Source organism: Patella vulgata, chromosome 9, assembly GCF_932274485.2.
Source record: "Patella vulgata chromosome 9, xgPatVulg1.2, whole genome shotgun sequence".
Lineage (NCBI taxonomy): Eukaryota > Metazoa > Mollusca > Gastropoda > Patellidae > Patella > Patella vulgata.
This window is the reverse complement of record NC_065887.2, coordinates 24,961,254-24,983,296: the sequence shown is the minus strand read 5'-3', so window position 1 is coordinate 24,983,296 and position 22,043 is coordinate 24,961,254. Positions and strand designations below refer to the sequence as shown.

General features: G+C 31.9%; 1 protein-coding gene across 1 annotated transcript in view; it reads right to left on the bottom strand.

The window, feature by feature from the left end:
• Positions 1 to 22,043, bottom strand: part of LOC126831518 (titin) — a 354,899-nt gene that overhangs the window by 74,727 nt on the left and 258,129 nt on the right. The window contains exons 224-246 of the mRNA XM_056103456.1: positions 17,445 to 17,738; positions 15,717 to 16,022; positions 15,452 to 15,563; positions 15,163 to 15,335; positions 14,688 to 14,978; positions 13,894 to 14,214; positions 13,607 to 13,697; positions 12,922 to 13,122; positions 12,573 to 12,714; positions 12,140 to 12,339; positions 11,852 to 12,004; positions 11,608 to 11,653; positions 10,432 to 10,464; positions 9,753 to 9,833; positions 8,911 to 9,013; positions 8,612 to 8,729; positions 4,148 to 4,320; positions 3,853 to 3,901; positions 3,316 to 3,431; positions 2,237 to 2,440; positions 1,778 to 1,904; positions 1,298 to 1,473; positions 938 to 1,167 (exon numbers count right to left, since the gene is read on the bottom strand). Coding sequence (XP_055959431.1) covers positions 938 to 1,167; positions 1,298 to 1,473; positions 1,778 to 1,904; positions 2,237 to 2,440; positions 3,316 to 3,431; positions 3,853 to 3,901; positions 4,148 to 4,320; positions 8,612 to 8,729; positions 8,911 to 9,013; positions 9,753 to 9,833; positions 10,432 to 10,464; positions 11,608 to 11,653; positions 11,852 to 12,004; positions 12,140 to 12,339; positions 12,573 to 12,714; positions 12,922 to 13,122; positions 13,607 to 13,697; positions 13,894 to 14,214; positions 14,688 to 14,978; positions 15,163 to 15,335; positions 15,452 to 15,563; positions 15,717 to 16,022; positions 17,445 to 17,738 — 3,740 coding nt within the window. The remainder of the gene's footprint in view (positions 1 to 937; positions 1,168 to 1,297; positions 1,474 to 1,777; positions 1,905 to 2,236; positions 2,441 to 3,315; positions 3,432 to 3,852; positions 3,902 to 4,147; positions 4,321 to 8,611; positions 8,730 to 8,910; positions 9,014 to 9,752; positions 9,834 to 10,431; positions 10,465 to 11,607; positions 11,654 to 11,851; positions 12,005 to 12,139; positions 12,340 to 12,572; positions 12,715 to 12,921; positions 13,123 to 13,606; positions 13,698 to 13,893; positions 14,215 to 14,687; positions 14,979 to 15,162; positions 15,336 to 15,451; positions 15,564 to 15,716; positions 16,023 to 17,444; positions 17,739 to 22,043) is intronic.

The following is a 22,043-nucleotide window of genomic DNA, read 5'->3' as shown; positions in this document are numbered from 1 at the left end:
TATATATCTATAAACCTACATCTTGTTATAAAGGTGCCTTTGACTTTTATATGTCATGTTATGATGCTATAGGTGTGTTGTCAAGGAGATGTTGGTTTATGTGATGGTACAACATCCATCATAACAGACAGACCTGTGTAAATTGATGTTGTTGTTTATTACAAATTTAACGTCAAATACATAATATATATTATGGACAGGAGTGTGTAAATTGATTGTACTCCCTGTTAAAATAATCTCTGTGAGCTGATTCACTTATTAATTAGAATATATTATTACTGGTACTCACTACTCATAGACTCACAATCGTGGTAATTCTAGATCTGTACAATTGTTCCAACATGGATCAGTCAGTACCAACCCAGTGGTCCTGATAAGATTATATTAGATCTTAATTGGCAGGACTATGCCTTTACTGTGATTTCCATTTTGTCCCCTCTTTTCTTCTCAGTTATGACTGGCCACTCTGACAATTGTTTCCTAAGAAATTTGTCAGAGAGGCCAGTCATAACTGAGAGAGAAATTAGTATCAGACATGAATACCCCATATGTTGATGTATGTAGACATATTCAGAATTACACTAATTCCAGGGGAAAATATCGACCATTGTTGACTGCACATCTAAATTTGATTTATGCACACTAAATTAAATTTTCTTGATTATTTAGTGGCTAAGTGTAAATTGATGTTAATGGGGAAAATTTTAAAGCTAAGTAACATGGTTTCTCTGACCTTTATACCTTTCAAATGATCCAATTTGTATCAACCAATATATTTTTTGAATATGTACAAAAATGTCTGTATAGTCCTTGAAATGTCATATATACAATGAGTGCATAAAATAATTATTATTCATATAGAAATTAATTCTTATAATATTTATATTGTTCATTTCTATGTAATTTTTAAATTATGTTAAAAATAATAGGAACTTACCCTAAAACTGTAATGTTTATCTTTGGTAATCTCTTCACCATGTTTAAACCAGCGAATGGTAGGGGCAGGAATACCTAGGACAGAACATGACATCTTGACATAGGCACCTTCAGGTACAGTTTTATTTTTAAGTTGAACTGTAAAGTCTGGTGGTGATTGGTAGCGATATTTTAACACTGGTGCATCAAGCATATCATCTGAATCGCCATAAGATGGTTCCATTGCCATTTCTGAAGGTAAAGAAAATTAACAATGTAAAGATTTGGAGATCTGTGCTATTGAATTTTGAAGAATGTTTTTTAAAGTTAAGGAACAACCATGTAAAAACATGTATATTAAGGAGAATAATTTTCTACATACTTTGTATGCGGATGGTTGCCTCTGTTGATGCTGTACCAGCTTCGTTAACAGCTCGGCACATGTAAGCGCCACTATCATCCAACATGGCTTCTTGGATAGACATGACACAGAAACCATCTTCTTCCATTCTGATTCGGCACCGTCTATCAGAGTCAATTCGTTTTCTGTCTTTATACCTGAATAAAGTAATAATAACAATTTCCAGCTTTAATCAAATGTAAAACATCATGAAAGCACTTATAACATTTTTTATTATGTGCAATTTAGGTTATTTTCTAACTTACTTAGGTCTCATAAATAGCAGTGAGCCAGCCAACCAATTAATTAATTAATACAAAGAAATCAGTATAACTGTATCACAACACAAGTTTTTAATTGTATAAGTTGATACTTTTTTCCACAAAAATGGAGACTTGGACTTAAGTATGAGATTAAATGTATGTCTTATACTCCAACCCACTTCCAAAATGTTTTACTTACCATTCAATACTAGGAGTAGGAGATCCAGTAACCATACATTCTAATCTAGCTCGACTACCTTCAGTAATAGTCATATTGATCAGTTTCTGTGTAAATTCTGGTGCTACACAGCCTGCTGGCACGGATTCTATGAGAAAAAATAATACAAAATTACAAGTGTATCCAAAATATTGAAGAACAGGGGGAGTTGTTTTTAGATATTTTCTACTCTTTGATAGGGGGCTCTTGATTTTGAATTCGGAACAATTGGTATTAACATTCTATCACATCTTGTTACTGATGGAGTGCAAGGAAAATCATGATGGTGCAGCCTTCTTTTTATTCAGGCAGTTCTGAATTTAAATTTGAAACATGTTTTGTTGCTCAATGACTGTTTCTATTTATGGAATTCACAGAGATGAATACAAGAACCTCCCCATGCTATCATTACAGTTTAACTATAAAGTTTGTGATTCTCACCTAGGACTTTGAGATCACAAGAAGACCATGTTTGACCAAATTGGTTATTAGCTTGACAACGCCATTCACCAGCATCAGTAACATGAAGGTCTTTAACAATCATACGATATACACCCTTATTTTCTTTAAAAATAACGCGATCGGTGGGTTTCATACATGTTTCTCCATGGTACCAGTGGATTTCTGGATCGGGTCGACATCTCACTACAGAATGGAATAACATTTTTAATATTAATATTAGAGCTATCTTTGTCATTGTCATTAAACATTTAAAAAGTCTCTATATATCTGGCCAGTTTATAACTACAATGGTTACCACTTAAATGTGTTTAGTTCTACAAATATATTCTCAATCTGGCTCAAAGCCATTTGTTTGTCAACATTTCTGTAAACGCCTCTTGTCATGTACATGTATTAATTTACATAAGCAGCAGAGAACCTATATTTAGAAAATATCTTGCTATTTCATGTTCAGCTCTGTATTTCCAAATCCTTCAGCATATATTACTGGTTAATATTCTACTAATTTCCAAATTGTGTCAAAAGAATATCAGTAAAGTATGAAATTTCAACCCTAGAACTAAGCCAATATATTCATTGTTGATCAAGTTAAAATGTCTGACTGAAGATACTGCCAAGAAAATTTAGCACATGGTATAATGCAGCATTACATATTGGAGTAGACTAGATTTGAAAAAAAAAACGCTACTTGTAATAGACATGTCAGTTGGTTGTTCAGGTATAGCAAATTATTTTATCTGATATGTTACAAGTTCCTGCAATTGTGGTATCCCAGAATTTCATTGAATTTGCCTATAATGCTTGACAGCTAAGTATTTAACAACAAAAAAGTCTGCTTGCAGGAAACTTGATAGATCTTTGAGACACTTCCTGCCAATGATCCAATAATTACTGGCAGATAATAATCGATAATATACATGGCATAAGGAGTGAATGTACTATTCAATAATTTTTAGGAAGTTGCAAGCTGAAATGTTACTGACTGCTATATGGATAAAATTAATTTTAGAAGGTAACTACACAACCATAGCTGTATAAATTTTATATATATTACAAACCTGTCACAGTAAATTCTACATCTTCACCAACTTTCTTAATTTGATCAATTAATGGTAGAACAAACTCAGGGGGAACTTCTGTCTCTATTACGTCACTTTGTGGTGGTCTGTAAGCCCTTAAAATGAAATATTTTTAATACAATAAATAAATTTTCTTTCTGATTAAAGGCCCATCTGTTTCAATTTGAACACAGTTGTATTTGACAGAATATACTGTTGTGTAAATAGTAGAAGACATACTCACACATAGCGTACATAGCCTCTCACCCTTTAAGCATGCATTTGTGAATTTAAATTTGCGCATTATAATTATGAATCATTATTATATCATTAGAAATTAGAAATAAGTGGAACAATTTGTTGCTACAAACGCATGTATGGTCAATAAAATACACGTTTTTTGTCAACATAACTGCAGCCATTTGGTAATATTACATTTGGACTGTTACTACATGTTTATGTCCTTTTTCCCTTGGTTTGTCACATTGATATCAACTTATGACATGACACGATTTCTCTATTTAAAATATTACTTACTGCAGTTTAGATGTATCTGTATCCTTCTTCTTTCGTCTGTGACGAATCTCTGTTACAAGAAAAAAAAACATAAACATCATACTATAACCATAATCTTCTCACACTGTATTTGACAATATAATTACTACAATATAATGCATCTTACCTTTATAAAACATATTTTTTCATAATTCATGTGAGAAATCTTTTATATTTTCCAAAAATTTGAAGTATTGATAAGTAGATTTCTGTATTAAGGTTACTTTTTCTTTCAGAGGATAAATGTTAAAGAAAGACAAAAAGACTATTTATTTACCTTCAACTTGAAGATCAGCACTAGTTTTGATGTCACCAAGTTCATTGGAGGCCATGCATGTATAGTAACCAACATCTTCTAGTTCTAAATCTTTTACTGTTAAGCTAGCCACGCCTTCTTTATAAGTTGCCTGGAATTTCTTATCGGGTTGTATTTCCTCTCCATCCTTTAACCTAAAAGTTGAATTACATGAAATCTCAGATAAAGTATCAATGGGGGCTTCAGAAGGTAGTTCTAATACATGTGCTGAAGATATCTCTTGAGCTTTTGGAGGAGTCTCTTCTTTTACAGGAAGAGTTATAGAATTTTCTTGTTTGATTTCAGATCTAATAAGAGCAATTTCAGCATCTAATTCTAAGGCCTCTGCTTCCAGTATATCACAACATGTTTCTGTAACCATATCCTCTTCATCCAAATCTTGATGACAAGATTCAGTGAAGCTTAGCACATCGAAATCACTAACTACAGCTTCTCTATCATGTTCATATGGATACTCTATATCAGATTCCATAATGGTGGTTAATTCACATTCCTCAATATCACTGGTCAGTGACTCATTACCAGTGTCAATGGATATCTCAGATCTGACCTCTTCATAATGTTTCCTTTCACTTCCAATACTACTTGTCTCTACAGAATAAACTTCATCTATAGATTCAACCTCTGAGTCCCTTCTCCTTGATTTCTTCTTTTCTTTACGAGCTGCTAAAAGTTCAGAAACCACACTACGCTGAATAAGGGGTTGAGGAGGAGGGATATTAATGGTATCTAAAAAGTCTAATTTTATTGAGGACTTGCGCCGTTGTGATTGCTCTCCACTTTCGAAGGTTGCTGCAGCTGCACGGACTCCTTCTACAACATGTTCTTGTCCCTCCACCTCTTCATCATGATGATGGCACTGCTCACCTTCTGGTCCATCATGATCATGTAATGGACACTTGTGTCTCATGAGCCAAAACACCATACTCATCTTGATGGTTTATGTCAACTCGCTCCCTTGTGGTACTGTTTCTTAGTGTTCTTTAATACATTAATTAATAAGTCGTAGTTTTTTTCTGAACTATGCCATAGACTGATCAACAAGGCACTTAATGATTATAAACACCCTTGTTAAATTTCCTATCACAGCTATTCTGAAATTTTATTTAATCAAGTTACTTCTCAATCGTATCAGACATTTTCTTGAAAATTTATTGACCAGATTTCCACTTTCTATTAACTGTGTTTATAAATAGAATAATTGTTATCGGTTGTTAAAGAGAGTACCTTAATATATACCTCCACCTGTTTTATTTTCTTTCAAGGATGTTATCTTATCTTTGATTGTTTGAAAATTCCTTGAATATTTGCTGTAAGCGAGCAATGAATTACTTGGATTACTGAGATTAGAAACAGTGTTCAATTATGTAATCAATATTAGAATATTTTTATCGAAATAACTCATAAATTCCAATAGTTACAGGTATGCCAGTCAAACAAGCTTGGTGCTAAAAATAAATTTCACTTATCGAATTAGCCAAAATAAAAATAGTCTTGCAATACCAAATTACTTTTCTATTTCTGATACCAGTACCAAACCGTTAAAAATAACATTAAGATAATATTTTTTTCCCTGTCTGTTGATATAACTATATTTTCACAATTACAATGCAAACCATATGCACAACTTTTTTTTCACTACAAGTGACACTCTTTAAATATCTCCAATTGAAATCCAACAAATTTCTTCCTAAAAGAATTGTATCCATGAATCAAACAGATAATCCAAATTGATGAAGTTGGTAAAATGTAGACATCCAAGTTTTTCGGAACAGATTCGTAACCAAAAGTCTAACAAGTTTACTTTATGCCAACTCTGCCATTTTCTCAAAGTAAAATTTTATTTGTAGAGTTTTGTTCGAAAACGAATCTGTTCCTAACTTGTTGTCTAACTTGTGTCGCTCTGACGTTAAAGTTAAGTTATTTTTGATTACAGCTCAGCCCAATGGAGTTTCTGATTACAAGTCTGCTGTATCGGAATTGTGCCAAAAATTTAACCTTTTCTTTCTGACATATGTTGAGATGATTTTAGCTCGTAAATAAACGGATGAGGGTGGATGATTGTAAACAATTTTTTTCTTTGATTAACTTTTCTTTTATATATTTGTTGGTATCAAATATCTATGCAAACATACATATGGTTACAGTATCCAACCTAATACCTATTCTACCATTGTCCCATTCCAAAAATTACCATACTAAAAAAATTTAGTCTGTTATTAAAACTACAGTTCTTTTTATACAACAATTTCAATTCTTACATGCTTTTATCAGTTTCACGTTTTTGTAAGTTTTGTCTTTTATTTCATTTTTGAAAATCAAATGCAGATTAATGGATTTGTACTTATTTGTTTTGAAAGCAAATAGTGTCAATCAATACCTGACAAGTTTGTGTGATTCTTACAACTGACTTATATAGTTTTCTGTGATAATGAACAAAATTTCAGAGTATAGATGTTCCAAATGTTAGGTGAAATTATACAAAATATCTTTGACTGTAGATTTATTGGTTTGCACTTTACATGGTACACATAAAAGGTGATAAAATTAAATGTCATATTAGGAAATCAACATGTGTATATGTGTCTATGTGTTATATTTATTTTCACAGCTGTGGTGCTTTAATTTACACCTCTGTGTAAGTAGTTGAGTTATATAATTCTACCTGTATGCTACATGAAGCAAGTATATTATAACTTAAGATTCTCTTCACTGCAACATATTACATTTATCTATAAATAGACACACCTGCCAAACATGTTGGACATTAGTCAAGAATAATATCTCATAGAAAGTTAGGATGGTGAAAAGTACCAGCATGACATTAACAATGACCTTTTTCTACTTTTTTTTAATGTAGAATATCCCTTGCAACAGTAGTTTTAAAATATATGTTAAATAAAAGGCTCAAATGAGACTTACATTATGAGGTACCAAGTATTTATTCAAAATGTATTTTTTTAATTTATTGTGGATAATCATTGGCATATTACTTGCATATGAAAATTTGGTGATTATCTAAAATCATAACAATAGGATCCTTAATAATACTGGTAAATAATGTCTAAATAATTCTCTAAATATCTACTACATCAGTTATGATGATCAAGTTATTGGCACTAATTGGTGAGATCTTTGGCAATTGATCAGAAAATTTAAGTTGATTTTTGCTTATTGAAATAACATTTTATCAGCTGTCCGAAGAAAATCAAAATAAACGTAATGGTGAAGGTTATTTTCAGTGTTAAGCAAAACTTTCCAAACTCTTTAATTCCATGAAATACAGCAAATCAAAACTTTGTTTTTACTTTTGTTTCCCTTCACTTATATTTTTGCACCCACTCAAGAATTTATGAAGGTCGTTTTTTGTTATTTCTGTTAAATCTATTAATCTTCATCGACATGTACAAGCTGATAGACTTAGAAACTTTGGGGGTGCTGTCATGTTTTTCGATCTAACATCCCACTCAATACACTACACAAACATTACTTCTTGGCAACAAATTCAAACTTATTCAGTGTAATGTACATTATGATAAAGATAAAACTTCATAGCAGCCAAAAGTCTGTGGTTGTTTTCTGTTTAGCAGCAGGTATTCTGTAGGAGGAGTTCATGACATTAAAGTATCAATGATATCAATTATCCTCAATATTGCTCTCCACCATTCCTTATACATAGATATTTATATTATGTTACTGGATTCTGTCCACTATTTTGCTTTGAACGATCCCAAGAATAACCATATCAGCAGTTTTTCTATTGCTTATGTTTGTACTCAAAATATCTTCAACACATATTTTAAAGATGCCTTATGTAAGATTTAGATAAGGAGCTGTCCGTCCTTGCTATAATAGTTCAAAAATAGATAACGAAACGTGAATATATTGAAAATTTCATTGAAATTTCTTTAGTCTAGGCGAAGTTATGACTGAACCGAATCGAGACTAAGTCTCGAACGTCAATTTTATAGTTAAATTTGTAAATCATGTGCGTGTTCAAATCCATTTAAATCTCAACCATCTGTTAGTCTAGAGAGTTGTTAATAGGCTTGTCATGAGAAAAAATGTCTAAATAGCAATTGATATAACATATGAAGCCAAAACTAAGATCTGCAATAGGCAGATTTAGCTCTTACATAATGCATCTTTAAGTAAAAAGTGCAAGATATTAAATATATTTTATTGTTTATAAATATACACAGGAGAGAAATATAAATATTCTATTAAGCTAAATATTAATCTCAACTTTGTAGTTTGTAGTAAAAAAATGTCCATATGAATGTCCAAAGAGTAATTCATTTTAAGACTATAGAAAAAAAGCAGTGGAAGTTTTAAGATTGTGTATAATATAGACAATGTAATTCAAATTCTGATAATTATTTGGTATAGGTAAAAGTAATTTGTTACATTAACAATAAGACTTACCAGGTAATGTCTGGGGTTGGTTTACCAATAATTTTACAGGAAAGTTGAGCTCTAGAACCTTCATAGCCAACGATGTCTGTCATAGCTTCATATACTACAGGTTTATGTTCTGGCAATTCTGTAAGACACAAAAAATGAACGTTAACAATTACAGGCCATATTGATATGGCATTTTGGGTGAACTATTGGAAACACTTGGTCTCATTATGATGATAAAAAAATCTGTATTCAATTGGCTCACACAGATATAAACTTTTTCCAAATGGTTGAGCAGCATTATATATTATTATTACACTAACCCATGATTAATTCTCTCATCATGACACCTGTCTCTCCTTCCTTTCTGAAGATGGCACTGTCTCGGGACAAGCGGCCAATAGGTAATATATCCAACTCATCCTCCTATAACGGAATATAAAATACATGTATAAACATTAATCACACCATACAACAAATTTATACAATACATAAAATGAAAATAACATACAAATTTTTCAAAGGATTATCAGCACGAATATTGTCTAAATTGACAAATAATATAAATAGGAAATGGTGAAAGCAAGCCAGCACAACCTTCAATCTTTGCATAAAGCCAGTGGCATATTTAGAAATGAGGCCATGACCAACAATTTTGGACTTCTTAAAATTAGCAGGCACTCCCCCATAACTGACTTAATTCAACAACAAAATAATTCTGTTTTCAAGGTATCTAAATTTTGCCACATTCCTCATTTTAATAAGGGAGTTACAGGTTCACTCCTGGTATTGGTTGAGAAAGTTTATTGGAATTTCTGTCGTAGCTTCCCCTTGTCAGAGGGCCTGACAAGAACAGACAGCTAGTCGTTCGGATGGGACGGAAAACCGTGTACACATTGACAAGCACGTAAAAAATAACCTTGACAGCTAGAATTTGATAAAAGAGTAGGCCGTAGCACCGCTGTTCGGGCAAAAGTTCCCTCACAGCACATTGTATGGTGTATGCCTGTCCTTACTAGCCCAGTCGGAGCAGAACAGTAGGATGTTAAACCTCATTTTATTTCATTTCATTCATATAAATTAAAGTAATTCAAAAAGTCTGTGCCCCTCCTCCCACTTTCAAAAATCTTATATATGCCACTGTATATAAAGTATAATATCTGACCTTGTGTCTACGTTTATCTCTGTAGTTAATATGATGTTCTCTTGACAATGGGGATCCTTTAAGTTTCTTTTCTGCAGCACCCTGTTATACAAAACAAAACATTTGTTTACCATGTTATAACAAATAATACAAATAATAAATATATATTTAACATTGTTTTCTTTATAGTGTGGGCATGGTTCTTATGCCATTTTTTTTTTAAGATGATGCATAATAAACAATTGCAAGTCGATATAATAATAAGATGTATGATCGGTATGAAGCTTTTACTCATGCATGGTTACTCAACACTGACCAAATACATAGCAATATCAAATAAAACAATTGAGATACACATTAAGCACTGTACAAATAAATATTTCCTCACTTTGTCAATTTTGAACCATTATGTAAACAAACGCAAAACATTAACTGGATTTATATTTTAATATCTTGCTATATTTTGATGCAGTTTCTCAAGTGCAACAGCAAAGAAACAAAATATTCATTTCAAAATCACAGCAGATACTATTTATTAATTAAACTATTGCAAGTTACCGGTTATATAAATTTCATATGAAATTACCCGCCCCCCCCCCCCTAAATCATGCTATGTACTGTGACATTTTTTTTAAATTCTGATTTTCTTGGATGTTATCTGTATCCATAAATGATACATTTACATTATATATATACTTACATCTACTTCATCTGCTTGAATCTTGGGTTTTGGCTGCAGGGAGGCAAAAAGCAGCAAGTTATTAAACAAAAGCAATCAAAAACAAATTCATAAAAAAATGTTCAAAATGTCAAAACTCTGGCTTTGTATTTGTGCCTTATAATCAAATAAAATTAGTCTTGTCACTGTTTCTAATATGTTTGATTTGTCTTGACATTTTGAAGTGGTAAAACATCACTACACCGGTTTAGGACAACATCTAAATAATGGTAGACTAAATCATAAAACCAAGACACTGTAGTTGAAGGACCAAACAACAGGCATTTCTAATGCAAATAATGATGAATCAAATGAAATGATTGGATTCCCTATAAGAACATTTTTTCTTCCAGATCAGAAGAAATCTTTCTTTGTTTCTGATTAAAACACATATTCTATTTCCTTACATTATTCGTATAACAGTTCATCGGGACAATAGAACAGACTTTTAAACAACTCTGTTTCTATTTGATTCAATAACAACCAAGGAAAGGAAAGAAATAAAGGTGATTAACATCTTGTGGACACAATATAGTGGTTAACATCTGGTTATTTAAATTTCAGAGAGCTAGTTTTTATTGGCAAAAAAGAAAACCTAGTGGTAGAAAAGGAAACAAAGCAAACAGAGAGATCATGTAAAATCCCTCTTCTTATTGTTCACAAGGATATTCAAAGTCTCTGTTCTACAGTTTACTTGAGTGAAAGTCAGATCTGCATGTGACTGAGGAGGTCAAAAGCATTAACGCATCAGAATGCTACATTGAGATTTCTACTTTAATCCAACCCTGATCTTAATGATTACATAATAGGGAATCCATATAAACTTGGTACAAACTGAAGAAAAGTTATGATGTATACAGTGTATCGCTTACTTTTAGAAAAAAGAAATAACAACCAAAGAAATATTCTGTGCATAAAATTCTCATTTTGTTTTTAATGGAAAATCCCAAAAGCAATAAGACAGTATGAACATATAAGCCATGCATATATACACATAATTTTCCTTTATATCTAAAGATGATCATGATACTAATTTACAACAAGAAAACTCTCAACACTACAATAATAACTACTGGAATAATATACATAAAGCTACATATATACATGAAATGAAATATGACGTGAAATATATTCAAAACACAAACTAAATATACTTACATTTAACCAGGGATGTTCCAAGGCTTCTTCTATGGTCATCCTTCGTCTTAAAAAAAATACAAAAGAGTAGAAGTTACTGTATTATTGGGTTTTGACTGGTTTAAATAATTCTGTCTTCAGTACACATTATCTTTGAAAGAGTAAGAAAACTTATCCCCTCAAATATAATGATATGATCAATTTAATTTTTGATATTGACTGTACTCAATAATTATATGTTTTAAAAACACAAACTAATACTTACTTTTTATCTTGATTAAGAAGTTTGTTGATGAAGTCTTTAGCATCTTCAGAAACTCCTTCCCATACATCATCATTGTAATCAAAGTTTGCACCATTGATGTTAAAGAAGGTTTCATGATCGTTGTCACCAGCAAAGGGCGAATAACCACTCAATCTACAAAAGAAACATTACACATTTACTTTTGGTGGGATTTTTTTCAGAACACAAAAAAAGTTATAAAAAATAAGAAAACATAAAGAGGATTATTATTATTATAAAATGAAGAATTTTCTGATAATGTATACTTACAAGACATAGGCAACCACACCAAGAGACCACATGTCAGTAGCATATGATACTGGCAGGAAGTTGATAATTTCAGGAGCACAGAATTCAGCTGTACCAAATAATACCTTGATTGATTTACCCTCCTCCACTTTTTGAGCCAAACCAAAGTCAATGATTTTTACTTCCTTACTGTCTTTAGTAACACACATCACATTCTCGGGCTAAAAAATAATAATAAAAAAAACATGCTATACATTTTACAGGTATAAAAGAAATTAATTTTTAAACGAAAATAATATGAGTTTACATAGGATGTCTTATTACAAGATAAGTCCTCAATGTCCTATAATAATTCACAATAATACTATTTTATGAGTTTAGCCTTACACACAAGAAAATTATATTTTCCTGAATTTAAATAAACCGTGACTAAGTTTATATCAAAATAAATTACCTTTAAGTCGAGATGGATACAACTTTGTTGATGCATGTGTTGTACACCTTGACAGATTTGCTTCATGTATGTTATACAATCAGATTCTGTTAAATCATATTCTTGTTCTACCAAGCGGTCAAATAATTCACCACCACTTAATCTGAAATAATAAAAACAAAAATCATAAAGTATTCATACCATAAAAAAAATATTTCCAATTAGTATGCATTCTGTAAACCCATATCTTTTAAATAAAAAAAAACAGAACACAAGCTTTTTTTTTGTTTAAAGAATCATTTTTACTAACTTTAAATTTTATTTTTGAAGATATGAATACCAATAATATGAACACTAAATTAAAACTTACAATTCTAAAATCATGACCATTTCACCAGGTTGGTCAAAGGCTTCATGTAATTGGAGAAGTTTTTTGTGATGCAGTGCATTCATGATATCAATCTCTCTTCGGACCAAGTCCTTTTCAAATGGTCGACAGTGAATAAATTTGGCAGCCCAATTTTTGCCTGTTGCTCTTTCAATGGCTCTATATACAACTCCAAAAGCACCCCTGTAAAAAAAAAAAATTTCCAATTTTTATCTACAATTTAGACTTCAAATCATATAGCATTTAAGACATAACATTTAAAATTATTAAAAAAAACACAGGAATCTGAGGCAATTAATATACTATTGTCAGGTAAGGGGAAATAACTATACATACTACTTATACATCAACAGAGTTTACATCATGCAAGTATCAAAAAGAAATCTCAAAACCTTTTACTTAAAAACAGTTTAAAAATTTTCAGTGGTAAAAGGAATAACTTCAGTCTTTTTGACTAGCCAAAATCAACCTCAACAATGCTTAAATAATTTAAGACAGAACTCCACCCATAATTGACACCAAGCCAAACAATCTCAGCAAGTTTGAAAAAAAAACCCCTCAAAACCTAGGAATTGGTAGAATGGTTACAAGACTTGTTGATGGACGGACAGGGGTGACAGCAATATGGGTGTATAATAAAATTGAATATATCAAGATAAGACATTACCTTCCAAGTTCTTCACAGATGATATATTTACCAAGAACATCTCCCTTCATCATATTTACATCAACAAGAGATCCCAGGAAACCTCGTTCATCTGAAAAATAATAAATTATTAGAATACTAAAAGAGTACAACAATTAGGTTTGCAGTTGGTTTTTAAAGATGGTAACTTACCTTGATCTAATTCTTACTTACTCAGCAACTTACTTATAATTAGGAGTAAACCACATAACCAAATAGAACACACTAAAAGAGACTTTCAAATCAAAGTATAATCAAAATATACGTACAGAGGTCATCGTAGTCAATTATTGGTATTGGTTCTTTAGTTTGTACAACTTCTGTTGCTTCACTTGGTTTACTGATACCAAACTGATTTTCAGCCAAAATACGGAACTGTAACTGACGATATTCTTCAATACAACTGATGGTACAATATGGTTTGTTAGTGGCCATGGCATGTCTCCATAAACCTGTTTCTAAATCACATTTCTCTACAATATAACCTGTCACTGGTGAACCACCATCATATAGAGGTTCTGTCCATACTAAATCAACTTCATGTTTATCTATTTTAGCAACCTCTGGTCTACTAGGTGCATCTGGGGGTTCTGTAAAATAGAGGATTAGACATATATATATACATATATATGCATATACAGCACCTTAAACACAGTTGCAAACAGGGCTATACCCATTTTAGACCCATTTTCGTCTATTTTAATGTTCCAAATAACAGAGCTATACCCCTTTAATCCAATTCCCAGATACAGATGTTTTAAGGTTTAATATGCAATTCATGTACATTTCATTAGAGTTTTCAAGGAGTTAAGCTAACATCACTCAATTAGCTTTACACAATAGGCCTACTTGAAGTAGTCAAGTATGTGGATTTTTAACAATAAGATGAATATGATATTATATCACTGAGATCCAATCTCACTGTACTTTTGGAAAGGGATAATTCAATCTAGTCTTAAATATTATCAAATAAAATTAGTTACATTTATTTTTTTGTTTAAAATCAAATTACAAATATGAAACAAACTTTGAAACGTGTTGAATATTACACTTAAATTCTTACCAACAATAGTAACTGGTAGAAGGATGGTGTCTGTTCCCAGTTCATTTTCTAATGTGATTGAATATTGTCCTTCATCAGTCTTCTTGGCATCATCAATGATCAAAGTGGACTGATAATTAGTACCAGTGATATCAACACGTTTTCTATCTTGCTTTAACTCTTTATCTTCTTTTTTCCAAGTGGTTTTTGGTGCTGGGTAACCACAAATAGGTACTCGAATCTTGATGGTATCACCAACACAGAAACGTAAGCCATCGCCAAATCTTGGAGGTAGATCAATTTTGGGTCCAGCTGAAAAGTAAATTAATAAATTATTTAGCATTTACTACAGTTATAGTCATAACTGTATATAATATCCATATAGTTAAAGTTAAAACAATCTTTAAGTTTTATGATTTACTATAAACCTAAATTCTACCAAAAAAATTCAATAAACCTAAATTGTACCAAAAAAAACTCCTGTCTAATTGCTCACCAAGAACTGTAAGTTTTGCTCTGATGGCAACTGTTCCAAATCTGTTCTTGGCTTGACATTCAATATCACCAGCATCACTGAATTCTGTATTTGTTAAAGTCATTTTATATTGATCTCGACTCTTTTCAATACAACAATGACGACCATCATATATTTGACGATAGTTCTTGTACCTTAATTAGTAAAGAAAAAAATAGTTAGTTTGCATTAAAAACCTTTACAATTGTTTTATGCAAATCATTGTCTGAAAAGTTAACAAAAGGTCTTGACCATGAAGTAATATACTTACCATGTAACTTCTGGTACTGGTAAACCGGTAATATTACAAGAGAAGGAAGCTCTTTCACCAACTGGTACAGACAAATCACCAAATTCAGAAATAAATTTGGGGGCTTCAGAAGCTGAAAATATGAGAAAAATATTTAATATTCATAGAAAGACACCCGAAGAAAAAAATTGGAGAAAACAGTTCAGAAGTAGATAAAGGGAAGTAACTTGTCTTGCTGGAGTAAACACAAATGAACAGAATGCTATATACCAGAAATTATTCTTACCAATTCTATCTTTACAGATAACTGCATCAGTAGATAGTGAGGGTTCGCTGACACCTTTACAATTCTCTGCTCGTACTCGGAACTCATATTGGTTTCCTTCAAACAAATCACTGACTTTATATTCTAGTTCTTGTACTGGTGACTTATTTACTGGCAACCATGATCGTCCGGAGGCATCCAGTCGTTCAATAAAGTAACCAGTTATGGGTGAGCCACCATCAGACTCTGGTGGTTTCCATGACAATTTAACATAACTTGGTCCAACCTCCAAAATTTCCGGTGCTTCTGCTGGAGGTAATGGTTTTCCTAATGAAAATAATAAAAAATTTAATATCAAATATTTCTTATGTTATCTGGAGTATCATCAGTGGCCGAAAGATGAGGAGAACAATCTACAAATGACTTGGCAATTTGGGTATAATTTGAAATTCCCAAAACGTGACAGCTAACAATAAAACCTTAGTCCACAAAGGAAATTAATTAAACTATAAACTGTAATTTAATTTTTCATCTACATCCCCCCCAAACCCCCCACACACATACATCTAGCCAATCTTACAAAAAGTTAAAAATACTAATGATACTAATGTCATACCAAAAACCAAAAGAAATACTGGTGAGTGTAGGTAATTTATGTCAATGTAAAAATGAATTAAAATATTAAACATATACATTACCACCATTAAAAATAAAATAATAATGCATGTAAACATATAGAGCTTTATATTTGTGTTTGTTAGTATAAACCAGAGCCATCAAGCATATTACAGAAAAAAAATATAATATACAAAGAAAAATTAGACAAACAATAAACAAACCATTTTCTTTACAACATTCCAATCTCTCATTCAAGCATTCAATTAACACAAAACAACTCAGTTTTTAAGACTATCTTTTATTCATATTTCAAATATTAAAACTATAATTATTAACAACATAACAAGATGCAAACCTGAAAAATTAACAGCTGAAAAAGTACAAAATATTAGTTAAGATATGGCAAAAGGTGAAACATGCATTGTTAAGCAAATCATACAGGTTTGATAACCAACTGAAAAGTGCGCAAAAATAAATTATTCGTTTAATAATACCATTGTATTCTAGACCAGAATTTCCAATGATTATATATTTGGGGTTCTGACTAAGAGATCTAATGGGTGAAATATAGGAAGATTATCTAATAAATTCCAGAATTGAATATGTGTTGCCCCATAGCCAAACATAAACCCTTTTAACAAATACTTTGAAAATTGAAATTTGAAATCTTTCATGTATAATTATAAATCTTCTTTAGATATTATCAATGTAATAATGGTGGGGAAGGTTACAAAGTGATTTGCTAAATACACGAAATTCAGATAAAATTATAGCATTTATACTTGTATTTAGGGTTTTTGATTGCCTTCAGTTAATATGTGAAAAATTCATGCATATTAAAACTGTGAACTAACTAGCTGTCATTTGAAACTAAAAGTGTAATATTAATACTTTATGCATACACCATGCACAAGAAATAAACTGTTGTTTTTTTAAAGTATTCTTTCAATCCTATTAAAATTAAGATTTGATTTTCATGTATCCATTTGAGAGCCAAAGAAAGCCCTGTGTGCTATTTATTCAGTTTGATTTTGAAGCCAACTGAATCAGAAACTCAATTTTCATTCTAATCAGATTGAAAGCTGTGATGCATATCATCCATATACCTTAATAATTATGAAAATAACTGACCTTTGCGTGCTTGTAGCTGTACAGGAGCATGCAATTCTGTAGATTCGCTGATTCCAGATGGATTCTGAGAGGAAACTCGGAAGGAGAATGCTTCCTCTGCTGGTAAATTTTTGATATCATATGAGGTAGCTTTTCTTGGAATACGAGCAACCTTTTCCCATTTGTCACTATCAGCATCTCGCTTTTCTATGATGAAATGTGTGACATCATCACCGTCTGGAGGAGACCAGGACAATGTTAATGCTGTACGATTTACATTTTGAGCTCGTAAGTCTGATGGAGCTGTAGGTTGACCTAGATTGAAAAGATGCATATTTTTTTAAAAAAATGATATGTATGTAACTTTTTTCATCTTAAAATGGAGACAGTGTGTTTTATTGTTTTTGTTAAAAAAATAGATTCTCATTTTTCCATTTGCAAGCCATTATGTAGTCACAAAAAGCAAAAAGGTTCCTTTTAGTACAAAGAAATATATCACCCTCTCCTGTTATTGGGCCCCTTTCTTTAAACAGAGCAGTCTCCGATTCAAATATATTTTATTGAGTAACTGGTCAATTTCATTTGAAAGACTCTTAAAAGCCTATATCTTAACCCTGTATAACTAACTCAGGGTATCATTTGCAAATGACTCAATATTTTGATTTGAAATCAGCAAACAATGTCAGGGCATCTTTTAAGAGTTTACAAGTGGTAGGCCCTAAATGAAAAGCGGAACTTTGTGGGACATTAAACATATCTCCTGGATCTACATATCACTTTTGTAGCAAGCGCCCTCATGTCCACAGAGATTGGAAAAAGAACTAACTAATGTGAAAAGGGTAACATGTTTCTCTGTATGTTAATGGGTATGAATAGTCCCTAACATCTTGGCTCACCAGTTTTAGATGATTTGGCTGGACTGGTGGGCCAAATTAGTGGTCATTTTGTCCACCAGTCATTTTGTAATAAAAATGCCCTAACAAGGTAATTGGACTATTCCTCACAGTTTTGCATTAATCTGCATACTAAAATCAATACCTGGTTAAAAATTGGAATTGCTCCTTTAACTCACCCTTGATTCTTATCCTTCTTAACAAATTTGAAGTTACCATCCATGTCTACCTTAGTATCCCTTTTTTTATGCCCTCTATGGACAAGTTAATTGATTAATGGTGGGATCATGTTTAATTACGACCTCAATATTGTACAATTATATGTAATATTAACGATAATATAAAAGTAATTAGAGCTCAGAATCCTCCTCCCCTATAGCATTTCTAAGTTTACACTTACTCTTTGTCCCTTACATGTGCTTAGTGATATTGAAACAATATCAAATACAAGATGTATCAGTATCTTGCATAAAATTCATAGCCAAGGCAGCATATAAACATATCTAAAGTTGTCCTTTACCCTGAGCTCCTGTTCTAAATAGCCCCCCCCCCCCCCCAACCCCTGCCCCAATTTGATTCATTACCATATTTGTGTATTCAAGTCGAATTAGGAAATGTAAAAAAAAATAGCCAGTGTAAGGGAGATAACTTTTAAATTTTTAAATCATTTGGTATTGTGTATTCAATAAGTAGGCCAATAAATTATTAGGAGAGTAAAAATTGATGGAATATGACCAGAGCATGCCAGTTTAGATTACATGTAGGCTGTCTATTGTTGTAATTATTTCTATGTAGGCATAGATCATTTGAGAAGATACTTGTATTTAAAGTTCACAAGATGTTCATAGCTTTCTTATCCAATTTCAAATATTTCCACTGATGATAGCATCAAAGGTAATATTCCATTGTAATATATGTATGGAAACACTAACAGCTTGCAGGGCTTTTTTGAATAGTTGTAATCTATAGTGATGGGTGTTGTGCATGTGTCAGTTTAGATTATATAAACACATCAGGGGTCTTTTAATGTTGTCCTGTGATAAGATTTCTCAGCATTATTGTTTTATCTGATTTTAATCAGATAAAACAATAATAAACACTGTGTTTATTCATAAAAATGATAAATAGTATTTACAATATTGTTAGCATGAGATCATTTAAATACTGGCTCAAATTTCATTGCGGGTTGAGTGGTTAACTTGTTCAGTGTGGGGAGCCACAGTAGCTCAAGGCTAGCCTGGACGTCCTGGGTTCGATGCCAGTGTTAGTCGACAGAGTTTCTCAGGTCCCATGTACACCTCGACGTGCACATAAAAGAACCCTCAACAGTTGGAATTCATTAATATTTTCTGTCTGGGCAAAATTTCCCTCCCTCATGGCACACTGCATATTGTATGCCAGTCTTCATTAGCCAGTTGGAACAGAAAAGTAGGATGTTAAACCCCTTTCATTCATTCATTGTGCATTGTGAATTCCTTTAAATTGATGACGATTATAAAATTGGGAAGGATAACTGGAAATCAGCAAGTCAATTTGGCTAATATTTCCTGATAAGATATATATATATGACCTTCACTATCAAGCATACAAGGCCACCAATTCTATCATTCTTTACTCTCCAAAGTTGGCAATTCTAATTGTCTGTATTACATTGATTACTGTAATTTATACCATGTAAGTTTTACTTGGGTATTTCATATTTATAGTGTATGGTTTGTAAAAATGTCTATGAATTCCAGAAACAATATTGGTTGAATTTGTCTGTAAACCATGTTCATTAGTCTATTTCTTTTAATTCTTTTAATAAGCCCAAGTTTAATATAGGCTACATATATATTGTTACTTGTTATACTCTATGTCAGTCAACTGTCAGTCCGTCCACAATTCCAATGGATCATAATGATTCTTAAAGGGTGTATAGCTCTATATTTTGAATCTTGAAATAGACAATAATGGTTCTAAAAGCACATATTAATGTAATATGAATGTGTGTAAAGTGATTTATATTCAATTTTTGAAAATTTTTGTAATTTCTAATCAATTATGTTCGATGAAATACATGAACAGTTCAAATTGTACGGCAGTTGTTTACGCCTGCTTATTCCATTCTACACATTTTTTTATTATTATTTTGTCTTTGTGAATCAGTCTTTATTAATTACTTCCATATTATCTTGTAGGATATGTGTTATATATGTTCATTACAAAATGACACCCGAGACCATAGAATACACAACTTGTGTACTGATTACAAAATGTTAAACATACATTATGCAAGAGCAAAATCTGATTATTGCAAATCTTAATTTAGGCTTTAGATGTTATAGAAATTATAAATTAGATCTTTATTTAAACAACAAGCCCAAAATCAACTCTGTAGACCCACGGATGGCTCGGCTACAGCTCGGATTTAAATAGGATTTCACTTATCAATTAATTCAAATATGGCGCATCCTGATGAGAATACGTCAGTTAGATCGAAGCTAAATGATAGAGTGTACTTAGCGAGGCCGCTGTAGAGCGTTTCCGCATGCCACTAAAAACTTTACTTGATAATCGAGATATGTAGGTGGAGTTAATGCCTGTCAATCAAACGATCAGCCACGGTGAAGGCACATTTCACTACTATTTCTAGTCAAATATTACAACGATGATAACTATGTTCAGAATAAAGTAATTTGACTGAAATTTTCAAAATATTCTTCTTTCATCATCTACTTTTGAACTGTTATAGCAAGAATGGCCAATTCTTTGTAAAAATCTCCCATAATGTATCTTTAATTGTGTCTTAAATATTTGATATTAGGATCCTATATTTTCACGCCAAGAAAACAACATCGGTATTTATTGAAATTGACCAATGTTGAATTCTACTTCGTGTTTTCAATTTCGAATGTTATGGAATATATCGAGTTAGAGATTTAGCTCCTTTAAGTTCAAAGGTTTTTGATTACAAATCAAAGACTTATTTCTCTGCTTACATGTACATACACATACATAAAAGCAGCAAAACATTCCACTATCAGATTCCCATCTTGGTACCGATCGACAATGAATCTTATTTTGATTCCCAGTGGCAGTAATCAAATTAAATGCAGTGTACATGTGGACACACAGGCATAATGTCACTGCTTAGAATCTTGACGTGAGCCAAGAGGAATCATTGGGATATTTCACGCAAATTTCTGTCTTGTCAGGGATAGTATATATAGGGATGACAAGGAAATTGCGTCAACTTCTTCAGATGAGACAAACATAAAGGTCCTGTGTACAATATTGGTAGTGCACATAAAAATCCCATGACAATTGGAATTTGACAAAGCAGATTAGGTGGAAAAACAGATATTTGAGAAAAATTCAAGCCCTTACATTGCACATGTAACCACAGAAATAAAGATTACCATGTGTTATTCTCAAAATGATGGAAGTATTGTGCTAGCAAGATGTTAAACTACTTTTTTTTTCATTCAGCTGATACCCTGTCTGCATTTCATTCTTCATTCTATTAACAATGTACATATGGTCGAAGGATAGCTTTGTGAGAGTCAGAGCAGTTTATAAGAGATTGTAAAGAATGTGTATATTATTCAGAAATAACCTGTGTTCCTGTGTTAATAGGCCTAGTCTTCATGTCAAGACATTTATTCAAATAACATTAAACATATTGTGTCGAACCAACATAGATCCCAGAGAAAATCTCCAAATTTTTTTGTTCTCTGTTTTCCTA